We start from the raw sequence: 20,886 nt of genomic DNA, 5'->3' as shown, positions 1-20,886 counted from the left end.
CCTTTTCTTCGCTATGTGTCTGTTTCTTATTTTCTCATCCGCCCCCCTGCCCAATTCTGCAACGCCAGGCCCAATGCCCCCCAGAGAAGGGCCAAGTTCTCGGGCAAGCTGTCGCTGATAATGGTGGCAATTAATAACATGTCATAATCCTGCAGGGAGAGCGCTTGTGTGTGAGTGTGTACCAAGGCCACAGGCCGAGTGTGTGTGTTTCTATGGGAACATAGACTGATGACTAAGGATCAGAGTGGAAACAACATAAAAATGTTATAAAATGAATAGATGTACAGTACTGAGGCATTATTGAGACACAGTCAATTAATTTATTAGAAATGTGGACCACATTGTATCCCTTCAGGCATTGTTCACATGCAAAAATAAAAATGCTTGGTTTTGAATGGCACTAAATGTTAATTGTGTATGAAGTGAGTGAGTCTGTATGTGTAAAAAAATTAATTGATTTACATAAAACCAGCATTATCAGATGACTTGACATATCTTTAAAATAACTTGTTCATTCCAGTAACTAATTGAAACAAAAGGTAAATCTCAGGATAACAAAAATCAACATAATTTGCAAGCTACAATGAATATCAAATAAAAAAATTTAACAGAACTAATATGAAGGTCTCCTCTTAGTAAAGTAATATAATGCACTCGATCCTTCCTCATGCTTTCTTTTTTCTCCCATCTAAGATACTCGGGGTGCTGATTAGCGAACTGCCATGCTTCCTGTTCTGTCTCCCTCTGTTAGTCATTGATATTTTTCAAGTTTCTTGGACGGTTGTGGCTGTGAAGACAAATCCCTTGTTTTTACATAGTAGGCCGATAAATCTGTTTCTGAAATGTGAAGTAACATATATTCCTGTACGCCATTTTTATAATAGGTGTTATGTACTTCATTGGCCGTCGGAGATGTAGTCCCCGTGGCCAAACAGCTTTCTTGCCTCTGGACCAATGGCTAGCAGCTGCGCTGAGGGAATTTTGGACTCATTTCCCACTGCTCTCCTCCGCTAAGTGGGACGTTATAGGTAACAGAAAAAAAAACAAAAAAACAAAAATTGGGGGTAAAAAACAAACATTTTCATTAACAAAATAATAAAAAAATGAAAATGATTTAAAACACAAATTAAATACTAATTTAAGTTACATCTTATATTTACATCTTTATTTACAGACTAAAACTGACTACAATTATAGTGGAAAAAATCTGAAAATGTGTCTTTGTAAATGAACATCATACATGAGCTTTAGGGTTTCATTTCAAATGTATTTATATCTGCATTGCTGTACACCCATACAGAAGAAGGAAGGTCACATACTTTATGAGACAATACTCAGTGACCTGGATTTACTCCATACATATTCAAAACTAAAACTAAAAGAAATACTAAAACTAAAAAAATAGTAATAATAATTCAAACCAAGCATTCTCGACAACTAAAAACCTAATAAAACCTAACAAACCTGCTCTAAAAACTAATTCAAATTAACTGAATTTAAAAAACAAAAGTCACCATGAAATCAAAACGGACTATAATGAAAAATTCCAAACTATTACAACCCTGCTCATCGTCCCAGTCGTCGGCCAGCAACTCCCCGTGACGGTTTGCTCGCAGAGGGTTCGCTTTGAAAGTTGTTGCTTGGGTCATCACAACAACCTCTTTCGGTCGTGTTGTTTTGATTGACAAAAGTCTTTCGGACTGAAAACGAAATGCACTTTTGGGCCATCATCAGCCCAAAATTTCCAGTGGCTGAATTTCATTTGGCTTCACCAACCTCCACTGTATGTAAATATCAATGCAAGTGGATGACAATCCATGTTGTCACACAGAGAGTGGAGGGGCGGTGAGGCAAACAGCTGCAAGTATTCAGTCCATGTCATTTCTTAGTGGACACAGGTGTTCTGCACACCAGAGGTCACGGCTACATAAACACATGACGGTACACATACACACGAATGCACAAAAGGCTTCAGAGTGTCCGTCGACTGCAAAGCCACAGGGCAAGTCGCACCACACTGGCACATATCTGCACATAGAGTTACAGCAAATAGAAGAGGCTTGAGCCTCTTGAGTCTCTTGAAGAACTCACCCTCCAAGTGAAAGGCCCCAGGGTAGTTCCAAGTCTCATTAGTTCCAGAACATCAAAAAGGATGTATATACTGACAAGTGTTGTCTTAAATATTTTTAGTGTAGGCTTGTACTACGTGCAAATAGTACCTCATTGTTGCTTAGCAATGTTAGACCACCTAACTGAGTTTTTGTAATATTTCCTCTTTTTTCTCTAGTTTTTTTTTTATTTATAATTACAGTAGCTGTAAAACAAGATCATCTTGACATACAACTGTGAGATTTTTTTTTTCTGTGTGAACTTGCTCTATGTTCATGTCCCCCACTCCAGGTGCACCAGCATGTACAGACACTGCATGCCTGTTGTGGTTCAGTTCGCCCCTATGCAAACTGCAGCAGACAGGTGTGACTGGGAACGGCAGTTCTTATGCTGTGGACACTCAATTATACAAACCGACAACATTCTTTGGATGGGCCATTGGGATTTATTAGGAATGTTCTATAAGTGATAATTTCATAATGTAAACACATATAGAGGTTTAAAAAAAAAAAAGTGTGGTATGTTGAGATTTATCAGTTTCATTTCCTCCTACATAATTCTTGATAATAATTGTGAAAAATTATGAACATGCTCACTGTATTCACATACAGTGGTCAGTGATTCTAAGTGTCGTATGAGTACTACTAGTGGACCGCAGCTGTGCGCAGCTGAGTTTTTTCCATAAAAATGACATGTCCGGAGCACGCAGTCAAGACGCAGCGGAGCGGAGACGCAACACACACGCATTTAGACATGTCAAGGAAGCTGAAACATACTCAACGTAACACGCTAAGCCTAATTTCAAAATAAAGTTTACCAAATACAGTAATACATTGACGGCAAAGCAAACAGTCAGTTACTTTGAAGTTCGCCCACGTTGTGGCGTGATGTCTAGCTTGACTTCCCTTTTAGACGTTACTTTATCGTAGTTGACATTGTAGTTGCGACCTACATCAACACAACTTTATCCCGAACTCATATTCAATCGCTAATTTAGGACGCTAAGAAACCGCTAATTAATTACGCCGTCATTGTACATGCGTGCCGTGTCTGGCTAATTTAGCAGGAAGACGCCAGAAAACATCATAAACTATAAACTATTTGTAGCCCGCCTTTTATATAGCCTCAGAGAAACAACATCATCTTAAGGTTACATTATTATGAACCTTAAATTTTTTTTTTTAAATCAACAAACAAATGTCACATCTGCGGGAACATAACTCCATATATATTTACCTTCAACACTGGAGCGCAGTAGTCCACAAACATGATCTATAAATCATGCAAAACTTTATTGTTGATGAAAATACACCGCGAGTCTGATATACAGTGTTCTCTCATTTTCCGCTGGGGTTAGGTTCCAAAAATTACTTGCAATAAATGAAATCCGCTAAGTAGTTAGCTTTAGGTTTTACATTTATTATAAATGTTTTAAGGCTCTAAAACCCCTCTCCACACAGTTTATACACTTTTCTCATCAAGGCATTTACATTTTCTCAAATGTATCTCTTGTTTAAACATTCTCAATGTTCAAACCTTAATAAATGTTATAAAATAGATACATTACTGTAAAAAAATAATAATAATATATATATACATGCAAAATTGCACACACAAAAATCAATGCAACAGCAAGGCTGTGAAAAGTGAACCACGATATAGCAAGTGAACACTACAACGTAAGTGGCTCGCGGCTACCTGTTAGCATGACCAACAAGCGCACATCGTGTCCTCCTCAAGTGTGAGTTGCTTGCTGCTATTGTCTTTTTATCTCTCAAACTGGTCTTTATTTAAGCCCGCGCAAGTTTTATAATAACACTGAGGCTGAAGGCTTGAAAGGGGTTTGTGGGGAGAAACGGAGCAAAGCAAGCGGCTGCCGGCTAGTTAGTTTGACAGCTGGTACGGTTTACTTTAATTTTTTTTTCAATATTTTGGACCAAATCTACTTTATAATTTACTCTACATGTTTATAGGAAGGGAATGTGCCTTAAATTGCACGTTGAGGTATTTTCATTATTTTATATATATATATATATATTATAAAACACTTTTGCCCATTAAAAAAGAAAAATATTCACCTCAAAATGTCAAATTTAGCTATTTAGATTATAGGAACACAACTTTAAGCAATTAATACCTTATGAACCATGTAAAAAGAAGAATGTTTCTGCCTCATATTGCACTTAAAAGTAGTGTTCCTAAATCCTAAATTGTTATACTAGACATTTTGAATAGATTTGTTTTTTTTATGTTAAAAAGCGCTTTACAAAATAAATGAATGCAAAGTACTATTTATCTTCTTTTTTTTGGGGGTTGATCCGAAAAACGATCCGATCCGTGACTCAAATCCGTGATCCGATCAGAACCTTGACTTTTGTGATCCGTTGCCACCACTAATGGTGATTGTGTTCAATTTGAATATCCCGTTCGAAAGTGCAACGCATGCACGGGCAACATCATTAAGCTAATAGACGTAATTTCTTCTATTAACATTTTACATTCAATATAAGACATTATAGTATATTTCTGTCACTCACCATGCTAAATAAAGCAGTCAGTTTCCTCTTCACTCCAAAAGTGTGGTTCTTTGCTGTATCGTCATGTTTGTCTACCTCTGCTTGAGTATTTCCGGTGGGTTGCACGCCAGAAGCACGGACTTCTATACACACGGTAGCATTTTCACCCTAGAGACAGAAAATAACGTGAAAACGCCGCAGAGGAATCAATGCATTCAAGTGAGGCTCATTTAACGAATTGTCGTATAATATAAGTCGTTCCTGTACTACAAAGACCAGGATACCTTGCACATAGAGCTAAGTGAAGAAGAATACATTTTTAAAAACCTGAATACAGGGAGTCCTCAAGTTACTTCGTACACGACCAACGTTGTTTCTACTTTACAGCGCCTGTACCTCGTCCGTGGGACATTCTTTTTCATTAATTTCCCACTGTAATCATGTTGTTTAAAGTTGTGTTGTTGTTACCTCCAGCAATGGACGTCAACAGGTCGGATCGCAATCAGGCGAGTCACATTTCTGTGTTTTTCCACTCAGTCAGCAATGAATGTCCGTGCGGAAACACGAAACTCTTCCGGGTCACGCAAATATGTTTTTAAAATTACTGTACAAAGTATTTTGATGTAAATATCGGTTACATTGCCAGCATAGGAACGGAACTCCACCGTAACTTGAGGACTCCCTGTAAGAGCATATCACCCCCCAAACGTTTTTGGGATATCTGCATTCAGTTTCATCCCCAGAACATAAAAAGGTAAAAATAAAAATAAATAGGCAAAAATGGTATAAAAAAAAAAAATTTCAAAAGTGTTTTTCACATAGCAGCGATGATATTCTAGTTTTTGCACGTATTTACATGGCCTTTCAAAACCCGAATATTGCCAATATTATACACGTTTTAAAAGGGTTATTGCCTGCATGAAAATGTACAGAATGTGAAGCTTGATAAAAACATAGAAAGATGTTGTTTTGATTGGTGCTCCAAATCTAATACTTTATCAATAGGTCGTTTATCACACTTGCATTCTCCATCCTTTCGGTTTCCGTTTCATCCCTATTGACATATCTTGTGGAAGACCTGTATACTCGTGAAACTGCTCTCCTCCTCTTTGTTTAAAGAGTCCAGCCCCTTCATCTTGGCATATCAGGGAGGTGTTGATTTAGTTACCGGCTACCAGTAAAGATGCTTGTGAGCCTAAGCTGTCCCAATAGGCAAAGTTTACAAACCTCTAGCAATTTGTACACTCCTATTAGTGACCACAGGAGGTACATTAGTAACTGTCAGTGGGCCCTGCCCGATGCACTGCTCTCATGTGACCCAATTCATTGCATTGGGTGTGTCTCAGTGGCAGTGATATATACTCTGTGTGATTTTACTGATGCATAATCACTCACATCTCTCACAAGCCACAGTTATCTTTACTTCAATAGGCTGAGGAAACAATGAGTGTACCGCACATAAGCTTTCAAAGAGGTTGTGGTAGGGTGCATATGGGTGTGTATAAGGGGTGGTGTACGGTGAATGGTAACAATATGTTCCGATGGCTGATGATCATTCCATTGTTTGCGACCACTCGTTGATGTGAAGTTCTTCTGCCTTAGTCAACATTTTCTCATTTTAACATAATGGAGGAAGCCGTCAATTGTAGTTAACTGTCTTCTACGTTGGTGCTTGTAGTTTTCATTTTCTCAAGAGTGAATAAATGAATTGAATGGATCTTTAATGTCATCTCACAAATACAGAGCAACAAAATTGCCTCAAAAGGCACAACCCATTCAAGAAACATGAAAAACAAGGACCAACAGAGGGAGACAGGACAGAAAGACATGTCAGAACATTTTCAGCGCCCGAGAACTTCGATGAGAAAGAAAGATGCTGGGAGTCAGGGGTTGGGATAGACAAGGCTCGAGCCATGCGTGAGTAGACAAAGAGCAGACGTACTGTGAACACCTGTTAAAGGTGATAAGGCGAACGGCTTGGGATTTTACATGGTTTGGGGAGGCCCACAGCCCTGAATCCCGCGAGAATACATCCTCTCATGCCCAGAGCTGTCCATAGAACCATAGCAAGAGTAATCGGTAATAAGATGACCATTTTTAAAGCAGTGTTTACTTGAGGAATTTAGTTAATCATTAATGTGTCAACACAAGCACTCAATAAGGTTGTCGGAAAGACCTAGTAAGGCTGTTAGAAAATGGATGGCGGGCCACAAATGGCCCCCAGGATGTAGTTTGCACACCACTGCACCAATGGCGGAGGCACGTGCTGGCCAGCAACAACAACAAACAACTGTGCCTATGTTAGTGCTATATTAGTCCATGAAAAGGCATACCGGTAATTTACTTGTTTTTTGTTATTTATTTGTATGTTTAATGTTCAGTGTTTTGAACAAATAAATGGACAAGGTTTTTTTTAACCTGTATTTCTTGTACAAAATGATCCATTCAGATATTATTATTGTATTCAATTATGAAATCAAATGCACTTACTTATAAGAAACTGTAACAATATCAAATAGCATGAAACAAATGTGTGAACTTTGACATCCAACAAGATGCCAAACAGGCAAAGAATTCCTTCATCAAATTAAATTCAGAGTCTTGAGTCCTGTTTACTAACACAAAAATAACTACAGGTAATAGATCTTACCACAGGAAAAACAATGGGAAAAAAGTTGTCTTTTAGTGAGATTAGGCATCAACATAGTTTTTTGTTTTTAATACTTAGTCGTGAAGTTTCCTTTTCTACTTAGTACAGGTCAGTAACTGACATTTGCCTTATTGTCGCCAAGTGGCAGAAAGCTCTATTGTAACTGAGCAACTCATTGACAATTGTAACAGCTCCAATGCATTGAATTCATAGCATATGCTCTGAAATTATTTAATGCAGCCCACTCATCGGCGCTCGCAGCCCAAGGTCGGCATACGAAGATACTCTAAAGGTATATAAAAGACAAAGAGAAATCGATGCACTCATGCATTCTCACACTGATTTCTTTTTTTTGCGTTTTTTTTCTTTTTTTTGCTGTTACATTCATTTTTTATCTTCAAACAATATGTAATGCTGGTATAGCTGGTATGGAAAAGAAAACAAGCCCCTCCCTCCATCAGCCATTGCTAGATAAAAAAAATTATTTGAATCAATTCAGATTTATTCCAGACAATTGGACAGGACCATAGATCAGTGGAGGTTATGTTGGCTAAATGGACACAAGATGAAAAAGGCTGTCTGCGGCTGAGCCGTCCCACTGATTGTCCCTGGCTCGGATTACTCTTCAGCACAGATATGAAAAGCGCTGCTCTCTACCGTCCATCTTCACTAGGCTCAACATCCTTGTCTCCAAAGTACACTCTGCTGTCCTGTGGCTCCTCTCATTCCTTTTGCTGCATGTTTGTTATTCTTACGGCATGGTGGACAGCACCCACGCTGAAAAATGCATGAGATTCATTTTGCACCCTTCTGACCTCCAATGTAAAATTACAACCTCCGCCCCGCCGAGCCGCTTCATCCCAGGCCCTTCATCCACGCTGTCTCTCTATTGCTCTGCATTGCGTAGCATAAATCAAATCACACAGAACTCTCTCTTTCTCTCTTGCAACCCCCAGAGTCATAGCCCTTCTCTCTGTGTTACATTGTATTCACAAATTTAGTGGCATTGTAAATAGATAAACACAAGCAACATCTATCAATGCAACTTGCAGAGAGGCTGTGTAATCAGACCGCTGGACCCATGGCCGGTGATCTCCATTTACCTTGGGATAAATCCATCCGTGTGACCAACACGGCCGCAGCAGAGTGGTCTGACAAATCACCCCAGTCAGGCTGTGGCTCTGCTGGGCCTTATTGGCCTGGCTCTAAGTAGTCTTCCCCCTCAACGGAAAGGATGGGACCTGTCAAGCATGGCCAGATTAAAAAGTATACGCTGAAAGAAATGATTTGTTATTAAAGAAAGCCTTAGTGTGAATTTTTAAGGGTGCGAACAAATATGGGTGACAGGAGGAGGGAAAGCTGTGTTTGCACTTGATGTCCCGAAATCTGTTGCCAATCTTTCTCAGTCTTCCTCTCTCCTAAATGTTATTTTTGCCTCAGTGGGTGTGTACACATTACAATTTTGTGTTAATACATCTTTAAATAAATTGTTTTGTTTAACCCAATCTTACACCATTATTTCTACTCTTAATCCAAGCCAGAGTAATCAGTCAATGCACTAAACACATTCTAAGATACATTCGATTAGAAATAAAATGAACTCAAGAGCAGTGTTTCCCAGGGCCGCCGCAACCTATAGCAGAGTACGCATAGTGCGTAGGGCACCATCGTCCGTGTGGGGCCCCATTTGACTGTGGTCACAGCGCATGCATGCACTTGACATGTTTGTTTTCATTTAAAGACATGAATAATCCATGTGATCGGTAAATTACATGTCAGTTACATAAGCAAGGTTTTGGGGAAAAAAGTGCTTATATTCAACTGTGCAGAGATGCGTGGAGAGAAGCAAAAGAAAACCAAGCACGTCATTCACAATCGGCAGTAAACTCTTGGTGCGTTTAATGACCACTCACACAGTTGGATATTTCAAACATACATAGAAAAAACTCATTCAATGTATCAAACATAAATAAATACTACGTGAGCACATTGCAGGGGGTATTTGGAAGCGTTTTATAATTGATTTCCCAGATCAAAAATCAGAACAGCCGCATGGCAACCTACATTTCTCATAAAGCTCAGATTTTTTTCCCCTCGAAGCATACACATCAGCCTAAAAATATCCCACACTCTACTTTCCAAAGGCCAATAAAAAAATAGGGCTCCGTGCTTGATGATTAAGAATTGTGATATCACAATGACATGGAGCTGGGAGCATCAGCGAGTGACAGATACAATGGAAATGTGTGTAACATCAGCCAATCAGAGCAGGTTTTCCTTCTCTTCTGTGGTTTGCAAGTTGAAGACCTAAACAGAAAGTAAAAGAAACAAGAAGTAAACAATGACCGAACGCGCAGCTAAACAAGCCATGACTTGATGTCATCTTCCCAAGATGAAACTGTTTCGACAAGATCGTTCTTCCCCGTCGTTTTTCTGGTGGTATCTCGTGAAGTAAATGAAGACGTTGTGCAAGGTAAGTACTCAAAAACAGTTAACACAACAATCCTGTTGAATCATTAGAACAAGCTAGTGGAGCAACATGTGGAAAGCATGCACCGGCTGCCGATGTACCATTAGCAGTCTAGCCACTACCAAATACCCGTGCAGCCACCAGACCAAAGCAGCAATCAATCGTTTCATCTTTTGATTACCCCAATCTGTGTAAATTGCGAATACTGCGAAAACTTGTCTGAACCAGTCTGTGGTGCAACAAAATGTTGGGGTTGGGTCTTTAAGACATGCAAACTATAATCCTTGCAGGAAAAATGCCCCCTACCCCTAAAAAAATAAAAAATAAAATTCTGGGGCACCATCACACTTTTATGCTTCAGGCACCCCAACGGTTAGCGGCGGCACTGAATAACCCCATTTGAATAAGCAATATGACGTCCCGTTCATTCGTCTTTCAAAGTAATTGACATATTTTAGTTGTTACCTGTTGCTCTTTTCTGAAAGTTTTTCAATGGTAGAAAGTGCTGTTCCATGTCTCTCTTTTTTTGTGTAAAAACACCTCTATGGGAAACCGAAACAAAAATGGCAACGCAAACAAGATCGCATAATGCAGATTTATTTAAAAGTGAGACCAAACAGTAGGAGAAAAAAGACATGCACATGTGCAGCCAGCATGATTACGAAGTGTTTTTTTTTGGCAACAGTAACCTATTCAAATTGATTTGGGATTCAGTGGTTAAATGGTAAACAGATAGGCAAACGTGGATTTGGGTACATTTTCCGTCTCCATGGTATCCCCTTGGATATTGTCAGTTACCCGCACTTCACAACCCTGGTCCAGAAGTCTGAAAGTTCTTTAGTTCAGCCCAGGGCATCTTGGACAGCCTGTGCTCTGGCTCCCACCTTCTCAGCCAAATGTCCAGACTGGAAACTGCCCCTTGTTGCATGTCTCATGGTACTCCTTGCAGTAACACATATTGAGTCGGGTATGGCTGCAGCCTGGAGACCTTGGCGCTCATGCGGACCTCGTTCAGCGGAAGCTCGATGAACGAAAGTTGTCAAAGCCGCCAGCAGCTATCTTTATTTTTCAAAACAAGAATATGGAGCGGCAATGAAAAATAAGAATGCAAATATGGAGTCACCAGTAAGTTACGTTATTGTGCAAAAGTCTACAAAAGTAGCCTTTAGATAATATTATGATTTAACTTGATCTTAGCTTTGTCATGTTAGCAGCAAACCCTTAAAACCATATAAACATTTAAATACTACTTCCGCTCAATTCAAGGTATCGATGTACACAACATGAGCGGTAAGCATAATTTTATTTTGAAATTCATTCAAGCTTCTGCTATCGAGGTCCGCATAGGAGTTGAGGTCTCCACTCTGCAGCCATACTGTACACTCTTGAACATACTGCAACACTTTTGTTACCCAGCTAGGTTGGATTGAGTTTGAGTAGTAATAGCAGCACTTTACTACCTTACCATTACCAAGGTTCTCAGTGTCCTTATTATTATTGTCCTTGTTCACACAATAATGCTAATCGCTAATTGATGCTGCCATTTGCGGGGAGTTTGGAAATTCACAAAACAAAACAAGGATACAAGACAAGAGAGGAATTGAACCAGCAATCTTACAATTGCTATCAAGAGTGTGACTGTCACATTGGCAACAGTTTAACATCGGAAGTCATAACAAAGAAGTGATCATGAAAAATGTATTATTGTAGTCATTCTGGTCAGTACATTGCCCCTCTTCTGCCCCCCCCCCCCCCACCCTTGTCCCAATGCTGTTTGTGGTGATCAAACCTGAGGCCCTTCGGTCACAGTCCTTTAAAAGATTGTAATAGCTTTCTATAAGGACACAGTCATTGTTTCAGGACTTAGAGGTTATGAGGGACCAGCTGTATGATGTTTTATGATCCCTTTTCAGAGTCTACTTGTACAGAGTATCAGGAAATATGTTAGATATATGACTTCCTGGTATACTGACAGTATGGTTAAGAACAGGACCAGGGCTGAGAAAATAAACATTATTTCTCTGTGGTTCTCCTGATGTTTGTCTTTGAGGCCTGAGATTTAGTGACACTTTAGCACAAAACAGTCTACAAACGTATTGCTGTAAATTATTTGAAGGTTGGCGGTATGCACAATCTTGCTGACAGAAAATATTTGCTGTTTTTTCTCTCGTGTGTGTGTGTGTGTGTGTGTGTGTGTGTGTGTGTGTGGGTGTGTGTGTGTGTGTGTGTGTGTGTGTGTGTGGGGGGGGGGGGGGTGTGGGTGTGGGTGTGTGGGTGTGTGTGTGGGGGTGTGTGCGTGCGTGTGTGTGCACGAGTATATGGCTCAGAGACATATGGGGGGAAAAAGCTCTAACGACAATACTGTTGTTATATCACCTCTTGTAGCCATTCTCTACTTCTGTGGCAACTTTTGTGAAGGACAGAAAGACTGTAATACATTTGATATGTGTTTGCATTTACTTTTATTGGGTTAATTCTAAATTTATGAGATGTGAACAGTTAAATGTTTTGCATTGGAGACGATGACTTTGCTACACACCAGCTGTGCTATGTGCTTGTGCAAGAATTAAATCGGAGAGGGTGTAATCTCCCTGTGCTCCTGTTTAGTCAGAAACAATAATGCTACTTTCCGAATGGCGCTTGCTTTCTTACATTTAAAAGGAATGAGAACAACAATGGAGAGACATATGAAAGAGAGAAAAGTCCCATCTGTGCAAACATCCACTTAAAACATATCCATGTTCATTGCCCTTTTGGCGCTGGACAAACATTTGCTCATCAAATCAAGTTGTTTGAAGGAGAAATTCACAGTAATGTTTGAAGGCAGTCACGTGAGGAGAAACAGGAAAATATGTGTCATTACTGGGTCACGCTGCAAGTGTGAGGCCTTTCATCTAACACACATGGACACGCTTACACTGAGTGTGCCCAACCCAGACATTTGTCCTGACAGATACATTCATTCACTAACCTACACACACTAGGACAACACAGCTGGCAAAAAGGGTAAAGGTTACAGCATTGTACAGAAAAAACACTTAAACTGAAAAAGCCTGTCACAGGAACTACAAATTCCAAAAATGGTGCGTGTCTGTTTAGGGTGAAAAAAGAAAAGAAAATGATATTCATTCTTGTTTCACTTGTGTAATTCATTCCAACTTGTGGCTTTGAGAACATTGCATGCTTAAATGTTGGGTGACCTTCCAATATGTACGAACCCCAACTCTAATCAAGTTTGGACGTTTTGTAAAATGTAAATAAAAACAGAATACAATGATTTGCAAATCCTTTTCAACCTATATTTAATTGAACAAGACAAGATACGCAGAGGTGGGTAGAGTAGCCAAAAATTTTACTCAGGTAAGAGTAACGTTACTTCAAAAATAATATTACTCACGTAAAAGTATTAAGTAGTAAAAAAAATCACTCAAGTACAAGTAAAAGAATATTCACTGAAAAGAATACTCAAGTACTGAGTATCGTATTTTCATGACTATAAGGCGCACTTAACTGTAAATGTTGTTGTGCAACTTCGGTAAGCGGTACGCTTGACTGTCTGTGTGGGAGCACGACCACTGATCTGTATATATTACTGGATACCCGATAGGCCAAGACTTTTGAAGCCAAAAGGCCGCCATATTACTCCTTCCAAAAAACATTTCTCGGCATACCATTCTATACATTTACAGTTAAAGTATCGAAATTGGAAAACATTTGAGACAGTACTTAGTAATAACAGCATGATTTATGATGTTTTAAATTTGTTAAACATAAACAAGAGGACTTCAGACATTTTACAACTTGCCTTAAATACATGTAAAAATTGCTAAAAATGCTTAATGATGTTTACAGGAGGAAACTTGGGTGTATATATAGATATAGATTTTTATTTATTTATTAAAGAATTATAATTGTAATTCAACAAAAGATGCCTCTGCCAAATATAATATTGGGATCTAAGTAACTGAGCAATATAAGTAAAAATGGGTCTTCAAAGCAGCACATACCATCCACTTCTTTTTTTCTTTTTTTTACTTGCTCACACACAGTCAGACAAGCAGAGCGCTTACGTGTAAATACGGCAAATCTAATGTATGAATGGGGCGGCAGGTAATGACTCTCATGTAGCCCAATATAGCGGAGTAAGAGTAGCGTTCCTTCTTCACACATCTACTCAAGTAAAACTAAAAAGTATTGTGTGGTAAAACTACTCTTGGAAGTATTTTTTTTCAAAAAGCTACTCAAGTAAATGTAATGGAGTAAATGTAACTCGTTACTACCCACCTCTGAAAATACGGTATATGTTCACACTGATCAAATGTATTTTTGCCTTGCAAATATTCAATCGTTTTGAATTTGATGCCTGCAACACATTCCAGAAAAGCCGGGGCAGGTTGTTCACATTTTCATCGGGAGACGGGTCTGGACTCCTGGCAGGCCAGTCTAGTACTCACACACTGTTGTAACATGAAATGTGGTTTGAAATTGTCAGGTTGAAATCAGCAGGGATGTTCCAGAAAAAGATGTGAATTGATAATGACTTGAATGGCATTAATACCTACTAGTTTTTTTTCTTCACATTTTAATTCAGGGTTAGGGTTCACTTAAGTACATAAACTAAGTCAATACTTCTACTTCCACTTAAATACAGAATGTGAGTACTTTTGCCACCTCTGGTCACTGAACACAACTTTGTGAGCTAACTTTAGCACCTGTGCTAGTCAAAAGGTGTTGACAGATCATCATTCTGGCCTTCAATTACTGTCATCTAACTATTACTTGCAACCTGAGCACATTACAATTGTTTCCTCATATTTAACACAAGTCTGAAATGTGTGTCTGAGCTTTAATGCAGTAGCAGACAATAACATGTTGACAAGAGCAAACCCATTATCTTCAACCTTCAACACCAACACACGACCGTGAATGAAAGACTATAACATCTGTCCTCCCTCACTTACCTTGGGCTTATTAGCCTATAAAATCATCACATTTGGTCCCTCTGTATTTGTTTGATTATATTTTCCCTCCATGCCACTGAAAATATGTGAGATGTTATGTTACACCCTATTGATTACCCGTGTTAATTAAAAATTTAATTAAAGTTTTTTATGGTCTGTGTTTCACTTGTGATAATAGTACGGTATGAGGAGACTCTCTCCTGCATAAATCATGCCTTTATTTGCGGTTGCTGGCCATCAACAAATACAACTGTGTACATAAAATTTTACTAACATTGATTTTGAAAATATGAATATGACTTTAAACATCGGAGATGCATAATTCAATTTAGAACCACAAAGCATAAAATCCCGATGCTATAACTCAGTTAATGAACAGGAAAAGTCCATTACAGACCTATCAGCGGGCACATCATCTGAATCACATACGCCTGATGGAAGCCGAATCATTTACTTTAAGCTGCACTGACGACTCCTTTAATAACAGCAGCCAATGTATTGTGAAACCAATATGAGCTCAGATGAATGGCTGATTTTTGTTCTGTATCGCAAATACAAAGGATATTATGCAAACCATTTAAATTTCATTTCTGCCCTGCATATCCATCATGCGTATCATTCTGTGGGAATCATTTAACATGACAAATAACCATCGGCCGTTAATGTAAGCTTATGTGAAGGTCGGGGAACTGAAGAGAAATTGATGTGACTCGCTTTAAACACTTTTTTTTCTTCTAGTATAATGGAGCTAATTCTCCGGTGTTAAAGTGTGGTCACAGTGTAATTTGCTGATATAATAAACGTTTGCCAATTTGTTGGACAAACTGTTTTTTCAGATTCTGATGCAGCCATGTTTTCTTCCACACTTTATTTGCCCTCACAAGTGTATCTGTATCTTAAATGTATTTATTATATGTTCTAAGACAGTGGTTTTAAATTGAACCCCAGGGTTTCAGTGAGTTGGCAACAGGGGTTCGGTGGAGGTCAAGATACATACCCGACTCAAATGTTTCGTGATGATCAATGGCTGCATGTGATCATGCTACATTGCTTGGCTCAGTAGTCGGCTTGTGGCTGTTGTGATTGTATGTTATGTGATTCTTTTTTTTATGCAATATGAAATGATGTATAACGGAAAGTATGATGTTCCACAAGGTTCAATGTTGGGGCCTCTACTGTTTTCATATATCTCTAGAAATATAAAGTTGAGGTGAGTGGTGGGAGTCAGCATTCTAAATGCATGATTTGCAATCCTAATTTGAGCAATTCTATTCCAGCATGAATAATTATCTAGAAAAACTAATGAAGTAATAACACTTCCATAAAACATACATGGAGATGGGGAGTGCAAGAACACAATGCTTCCTGAACTCAAGGTGAAGAGAGCCAGATTCGATGAAAAAGCTACTCTACCTGTTCATTTTGTTCACCAATAGACCCTATATATATGTATTGAATTTGAATGACATGTGGCATTACTGTTTTTCAGAAGGATTAGTAACAATGTGAAACCTATAAAGTGAGGAATCCGAGGGAAATGTGAAGAAAGGAAAGGAAATAAGATGACAGAGACCCATAATTGAGTGAGGGGGGATGCATGGCTCAGACAGACACGGCTCTGTCCTGGCTCATCTGTATCCAGCAGTCTCTGTTAATTAGAGGAATGTGAGTTTTAAATGAAGTGCTGAGTAGCGTGGAGCGGTAATGAACAGAGATTGGCCTGGCACTGGGTAATACGCTGGAGGCCTTGTGGTATTTATGACGCAGGGGGCCTCTGCTTTATCCTGGTCTTCTCCAATCCCACCCGGAAACCAACACATTACACCTCTGGCACTCTCGCATCAACCTCTGTGCTAGCCACAGAAACTCAGACTAAACTCATACTGACTATTTAAAGGTTTGTTATGATAAAAAGAAAGAATTAGGACTTTTATTAATGTTTTTTATGTGGTGCTACACAAATGTATTCAAATACACATAATTATGAAGCGACATAAACAAAAAAATAATATTACAAAACTAACATTGTGTGTTTGCTATTTTTCAGTGTCATTAGTCAAAAAACAACAACCAGAGGCAAAAAAGCTTTGAAATCCCCTCTTCTTCAGTTATTAGAGTCAGTTGGCAAGTCGCAAAATGAAGTAATTTAATATCTGTTTGATGAAAGGTTGCTCCTGCATTAGGATGAAAGAAGTTATGAAGACTGATGATTTTGTCAGTTTACCCCCGACCCCTTCCCCATGCTGTTCTCTTTCAGGCCAGACTGTGGTAAAAAAGAGCAGTCCCACTGGGAACATCTTCCCAAAGGGCCGGCTCCTTGGGCGCATCATTGTCCACCCCCCCCCCCCACTGCCCTCCATCCCTCCCTCCCATGCCAGCCTGACTGATGTGTCTCTGCATTGTTTTCCAGGAGGATCATTGGGATCATTGAGTGGCATGTTGTTTTAAGAGCTAAGCTGTAACCGAAAGGCTTCATTGTGCGAGCCGTCCCTCCTCAGCTGCCAACAGCCTTGGGGCAGAGCCCGGCAAGATGGACTCATTTACAGCCGCCATGAAGAGCTTGGCGGTGCTTTGCAGTTACTCAATTACAGAATATCTTTAGCATAAGTTAAGGTTAATTTTAAAGAAAGCATGATATGATGACATAACAACAAATGCACACAGTGAGTCCTTAAACTTATTAAATGGAATAATAAAAATAACAATATATATATATATATATATATATTTATTTATTTGTTTATGTATTTATTTATTTTACTTTGCAAGTGGTGTAGAACTGCACTAGATAATAGTGTGTGTGTTTTTTCTTCATTTTGATACATTTAAGCTATATGAATGGAACAATATAAAAACACACAGTAGCCTACCACTGCAAATTATACTAACAATCACAACAATTAGGGATGTTCAATACAACTTTTTTTCCAGACCTATACCAGTATGGCTACTAAATTCTTGAGTAGTCATCGATACCAAGTACTGATACGACTAGTACTTTTGATACATACCCCCCCCCCCCTCCAAAAAAAGCAATGACGGATACTGTAAAATCCCATAAGACATGTTTTTTTTCCATATAAAATTATCCAAAATTGTCCCACCGCACTATACACGGAATCATTAAAAAAATAAAAAAAATAAATTAGAGACGTTGCTATAGAAAAAGGTGTAGAGACCATCAGCAAAACTAGTCAAGGTAAAAACAGCAACAATTTTTCATGTTATCCATGAAGGAACACACAGCCAATGGTGAAGCCAACTTCAAAATAAAATATTTTTAAAGGCATTACTGTAATATGTTAACAGTTGTGCCTTGGCCGCTTTTATTTTGAAGATGTTTCCGCACTATGTCGCAGCATGACCGCTGAACTGACTCTTTATGAGTCACAAAAATGAATTAATTCAATATCGTAATTTCTTGCTGCATATCAATATATTTTTTTTTTTATTAATTGTGCTTTAATGCATTTATTAAAAATTCAAATGGACAGATAATCTAAAATAGACAAATTTATCTAAAATATCAGGGGAAATTTTTGGGGCCACTATAATAAAAGATGCCAGCAAATCAGGGGGCCGTAATATACACGGGTACAGTGAAAATGTCATGGTTTTGGTTGGGTCTTGTTTAGTTTAATTTCCTTCTGTTATGTTTTGTGTTTTGTTTGAGTTTATTTTAGCTTTAGTTACAGTCATGATCTGTGTTTTGTTATGTTGTCCTTGTCTGCCTCCCTAGTCTCCAAGCATTGTCATGTCCACCTGTGTTTGCCTGCCCTTCCCCATGTCAACCAATCAGCACCCTCTGCCACTTGTGTCCTGCCCAGGTGTGTCTCGTGTCAATTAGTGTGTGTGTATTTAGTCTCTTGTTTCCCCTTTGTCTGTGTTTATTCATTGTTGTTTTCCTCCTGGCATGCTGCCAGTTTTTTGCCTTGTTGTCCTCGCCACGTCTTGTATCACTTGCCATTTGGAGTTTGCTTTTGTTTTGTTTAAGTAAATTATTTTTTTTACGTCACGTCTGCCTCCTTGCCCGCTTCCCTGCATTTGGGTCCGCAACCACCACTACACCTATTGACAGAAAAAGGGAGCGTTTTTATACACGGGTGTGTATTATACACAGGATTTTACGATCATTTTAAAGAAAGGACTATACAGCAGTGTTGTGGCTTATTGTACCAATTGTTTCATTCAAGTATATCCTCAACATTTTTGTCATTGGGATGACCTTTGACCCCGAGACTCTTTTCTCCTCGGACAATTCTACTGTTGCCTGGTAAAAGGGGGCAAGCAATTGGAGGCATGCAGCAACTGTTTCATAGTCCTCAGAGGACAGAGGTCTTACTTCTGTTTTCAGCGTTGCAAGAGCTGCCCCTACTGACTGTCTCTCCTCAAAAAGGCGCTGTAACATGAGGAAGGTGCTGTTCCAGCGTGTGTCCACCTCCTGGATAAGCTTCATCACTGGACGCTGCATCTGCTCCTGCACTTCTGTGAGCTTCTCTTTTGCTGTTGTGCTGGTTCTAAACAAAGTGACAACTTTCCGTGCCCTTGTGCGAAGGTCTTGTAGGCCAGGAGTTAAATTAAGGGACTTCTTCACCACTAAATTTAGTGAATGGGCAAAGCAAAAGTGCATGTCTTAAATTGGAACTTCTGACAGAGGCTACCATATTAGCCCCTGCATCCGTTACAATAGAGCTCACTTTGCTTTCAATGCCCCACTTCTCCATGAGAGACCTCATTGCAGCAGTAATGTTAACAGATGTATGAGCTTCAGGGAAAGGCACCACTCTCAAAAGCACTGTGGCCAGCTTCACAGAGTCATCTACATAATGGCAGGTCACTGCTAGATATGCATCCATATTAATGGAGGTCCACATATCAGCAGTTAGGCTCACAGCCTCTACCCTCTGCATGACCGCCTTGGCCTTGGTCTTCTCCTCCTCATATTTCTGTAGCACCATGTTCTTTAGAGCCCGCCTGGATGGAAGAGTGTATGTGGGATCAAGCAATGCCACAAACTCCTTGAAGCCACAGTCATCCACGATGGAAAAAGGCTGCGAGTCTTTCACTACCATATTCACAAGAGCCTCATCCAGCTTTGGCTTCTGGTCCACTAAGACAAAAAAATAAAGACACAAAGAAATTTAAAGAAAATAAGAATTTATGTAAAATTGCACATAAACGAAGCAGGCCTATGAGTCTTGGAATACAGTCATATCATATTGTGTTTGTGTGTCTAGTTAATAATAGTATAATACATATAGCATACCTTGATTTGTGTTCCCCTGGTTGACAGCAACTCCATGCTTGGCAGTGAAGTGCCTAATCATGGAGGAAGTATTCCCATGATACTTCAGTTCAGTAGCACACACTAAGCACTGGACCTGTAGAGAAAGCATTTTTAAATAAAAATGCAATTTGATTGTATAAAGCTATAGCCAAATGGGTACACTAATCATATTACATATACTGTTTCTACACATGCACCTGACTGAGGTCAAATCAATTGAAGAAAGTAAAAACGGTAAAGCCTATTTATATAAGCTTTACAACCAAACATTGGTTGTTCAGTGGTAAAATTATCACCTGCCACTCAGGTAACTCGGGTTCCATTCCCGTCAAAGTCAAATCGTTTTTTATTTAATTTGCGCCTCGAAAAAAAAATGCCCTTCGAAAAAATAAATCAATAAATAATTGTCCCCTGGGGATAATTAAAGTTTTTTTCTGATTCTGATCTATATACATAACTTTAAACAGCCAGCACACCTACCTTATCAGGAGTGATCAGATTGAAGTGTTCCCACATTTCAGAACGACCTCTCTTCCTGGCTGGCTCCATGAATGACCAAATGTAACAACGCAAGGCAATGACAATTCAACAGCACCAACAACACACCGACAACCCACGAATAGTATATTGTTTAGAGCGGTTATAAAGAGTTGACGCTCAAATTCAAAACTGTTTCAACCTGTCACCTGTCAGAATCGAGAATCACGTGATTGGACTGCGAACCAGGCATGTGATTCATTCGGACAACGAATCAGTCGCTGCTTCGGACGTCATATGTCACGTGATTTTTTCCGCACCAAAAGAAGCTTTGAAGCAGTGGTTCTATGGAATTGTAGTTCAGGGTTTGAAGCTTGTATCGAAGCTTCAGTGTCGCACTGCCATCACTACTATAC

At 39.2% G+C, this 20,886-nt stretch overlaps 1 protein-coding gene across 1 annotated transcript; it reads right to left on the bottom strand.

The window, feature by feature from the left end:
• Positions 1–896: 896 nt before the first annotated feature.
• On the bottom strand, positions 897–20,542 carry LOC147165563 (E3 SUMO-protein ligase ZBED1-like). The gene is made up of 7 exons (XM_086089469.1): positions 20,474–20,542; positions 19,973–20,087; positions 19,352–19,816; positions 18,883–19,302; positions 2,986–3,057; positions 1,952–2,028; positions 897–1,010 (listed from the first exon to the last, which is right to left on the bottom strand). The coding sequence occupies exons 1-7, from the start codon at positions 20,540–20,542 to the stop codon at positions 897–899; spliced, it is 1,332 nt and encodes a 443-aa protein (XP_085945595.1).
• Between the last annotated feature and the right edge of the window lie 344 nt (positions 20,543–20,886).

This window comes from Leptonotus elevatus, chromosome 11, assembly GCF_054856555.1.
Source record: "Leptonotus elevatus isolate MCC_2025b chromosome 11, RoL_Lele_1.0, whole genome shotgun sequence".
Lineage (NCBI taxonomy): Eukaryota > Metazoa > Chordata > Actinopteri > Syngnathiformes > Syngnathidae > Leptonotus > Leptonotus elevatus.
Note: the sequence above shows the minus strand (reverse complement) of the source record. Positions and strands in the feature narration are given on the sequence as shown.

What these genes read in the sequence shown, in the direction of transcription:
- LOC147165563 (XM_086089469.1), bottom strand. Translation starts at nt 20,542, where the DNA reads ATGGAGCCAGCCAGGAAGAGAGGTCGTTCTGAAATGTGGGAACACTTC. An exon ending in TATGGTAGCCTCTGTCAGAA is followed by an intron (nt 19,303 to 19,351) that starts GTTCCAATTTAA and finishes CACTAAATTTAG; the next exon opens with TGGTGAAGAAGTCCCTTAAT. An exon ending in ATACTTGAATGAAACAATTG is followed by an intron (nt 3,058 to 18,882) that starts GTACAATAAGCC and finishes GTGTTGATGTAG; the next exon opens with GTCGCAACTACAATGTCAAC.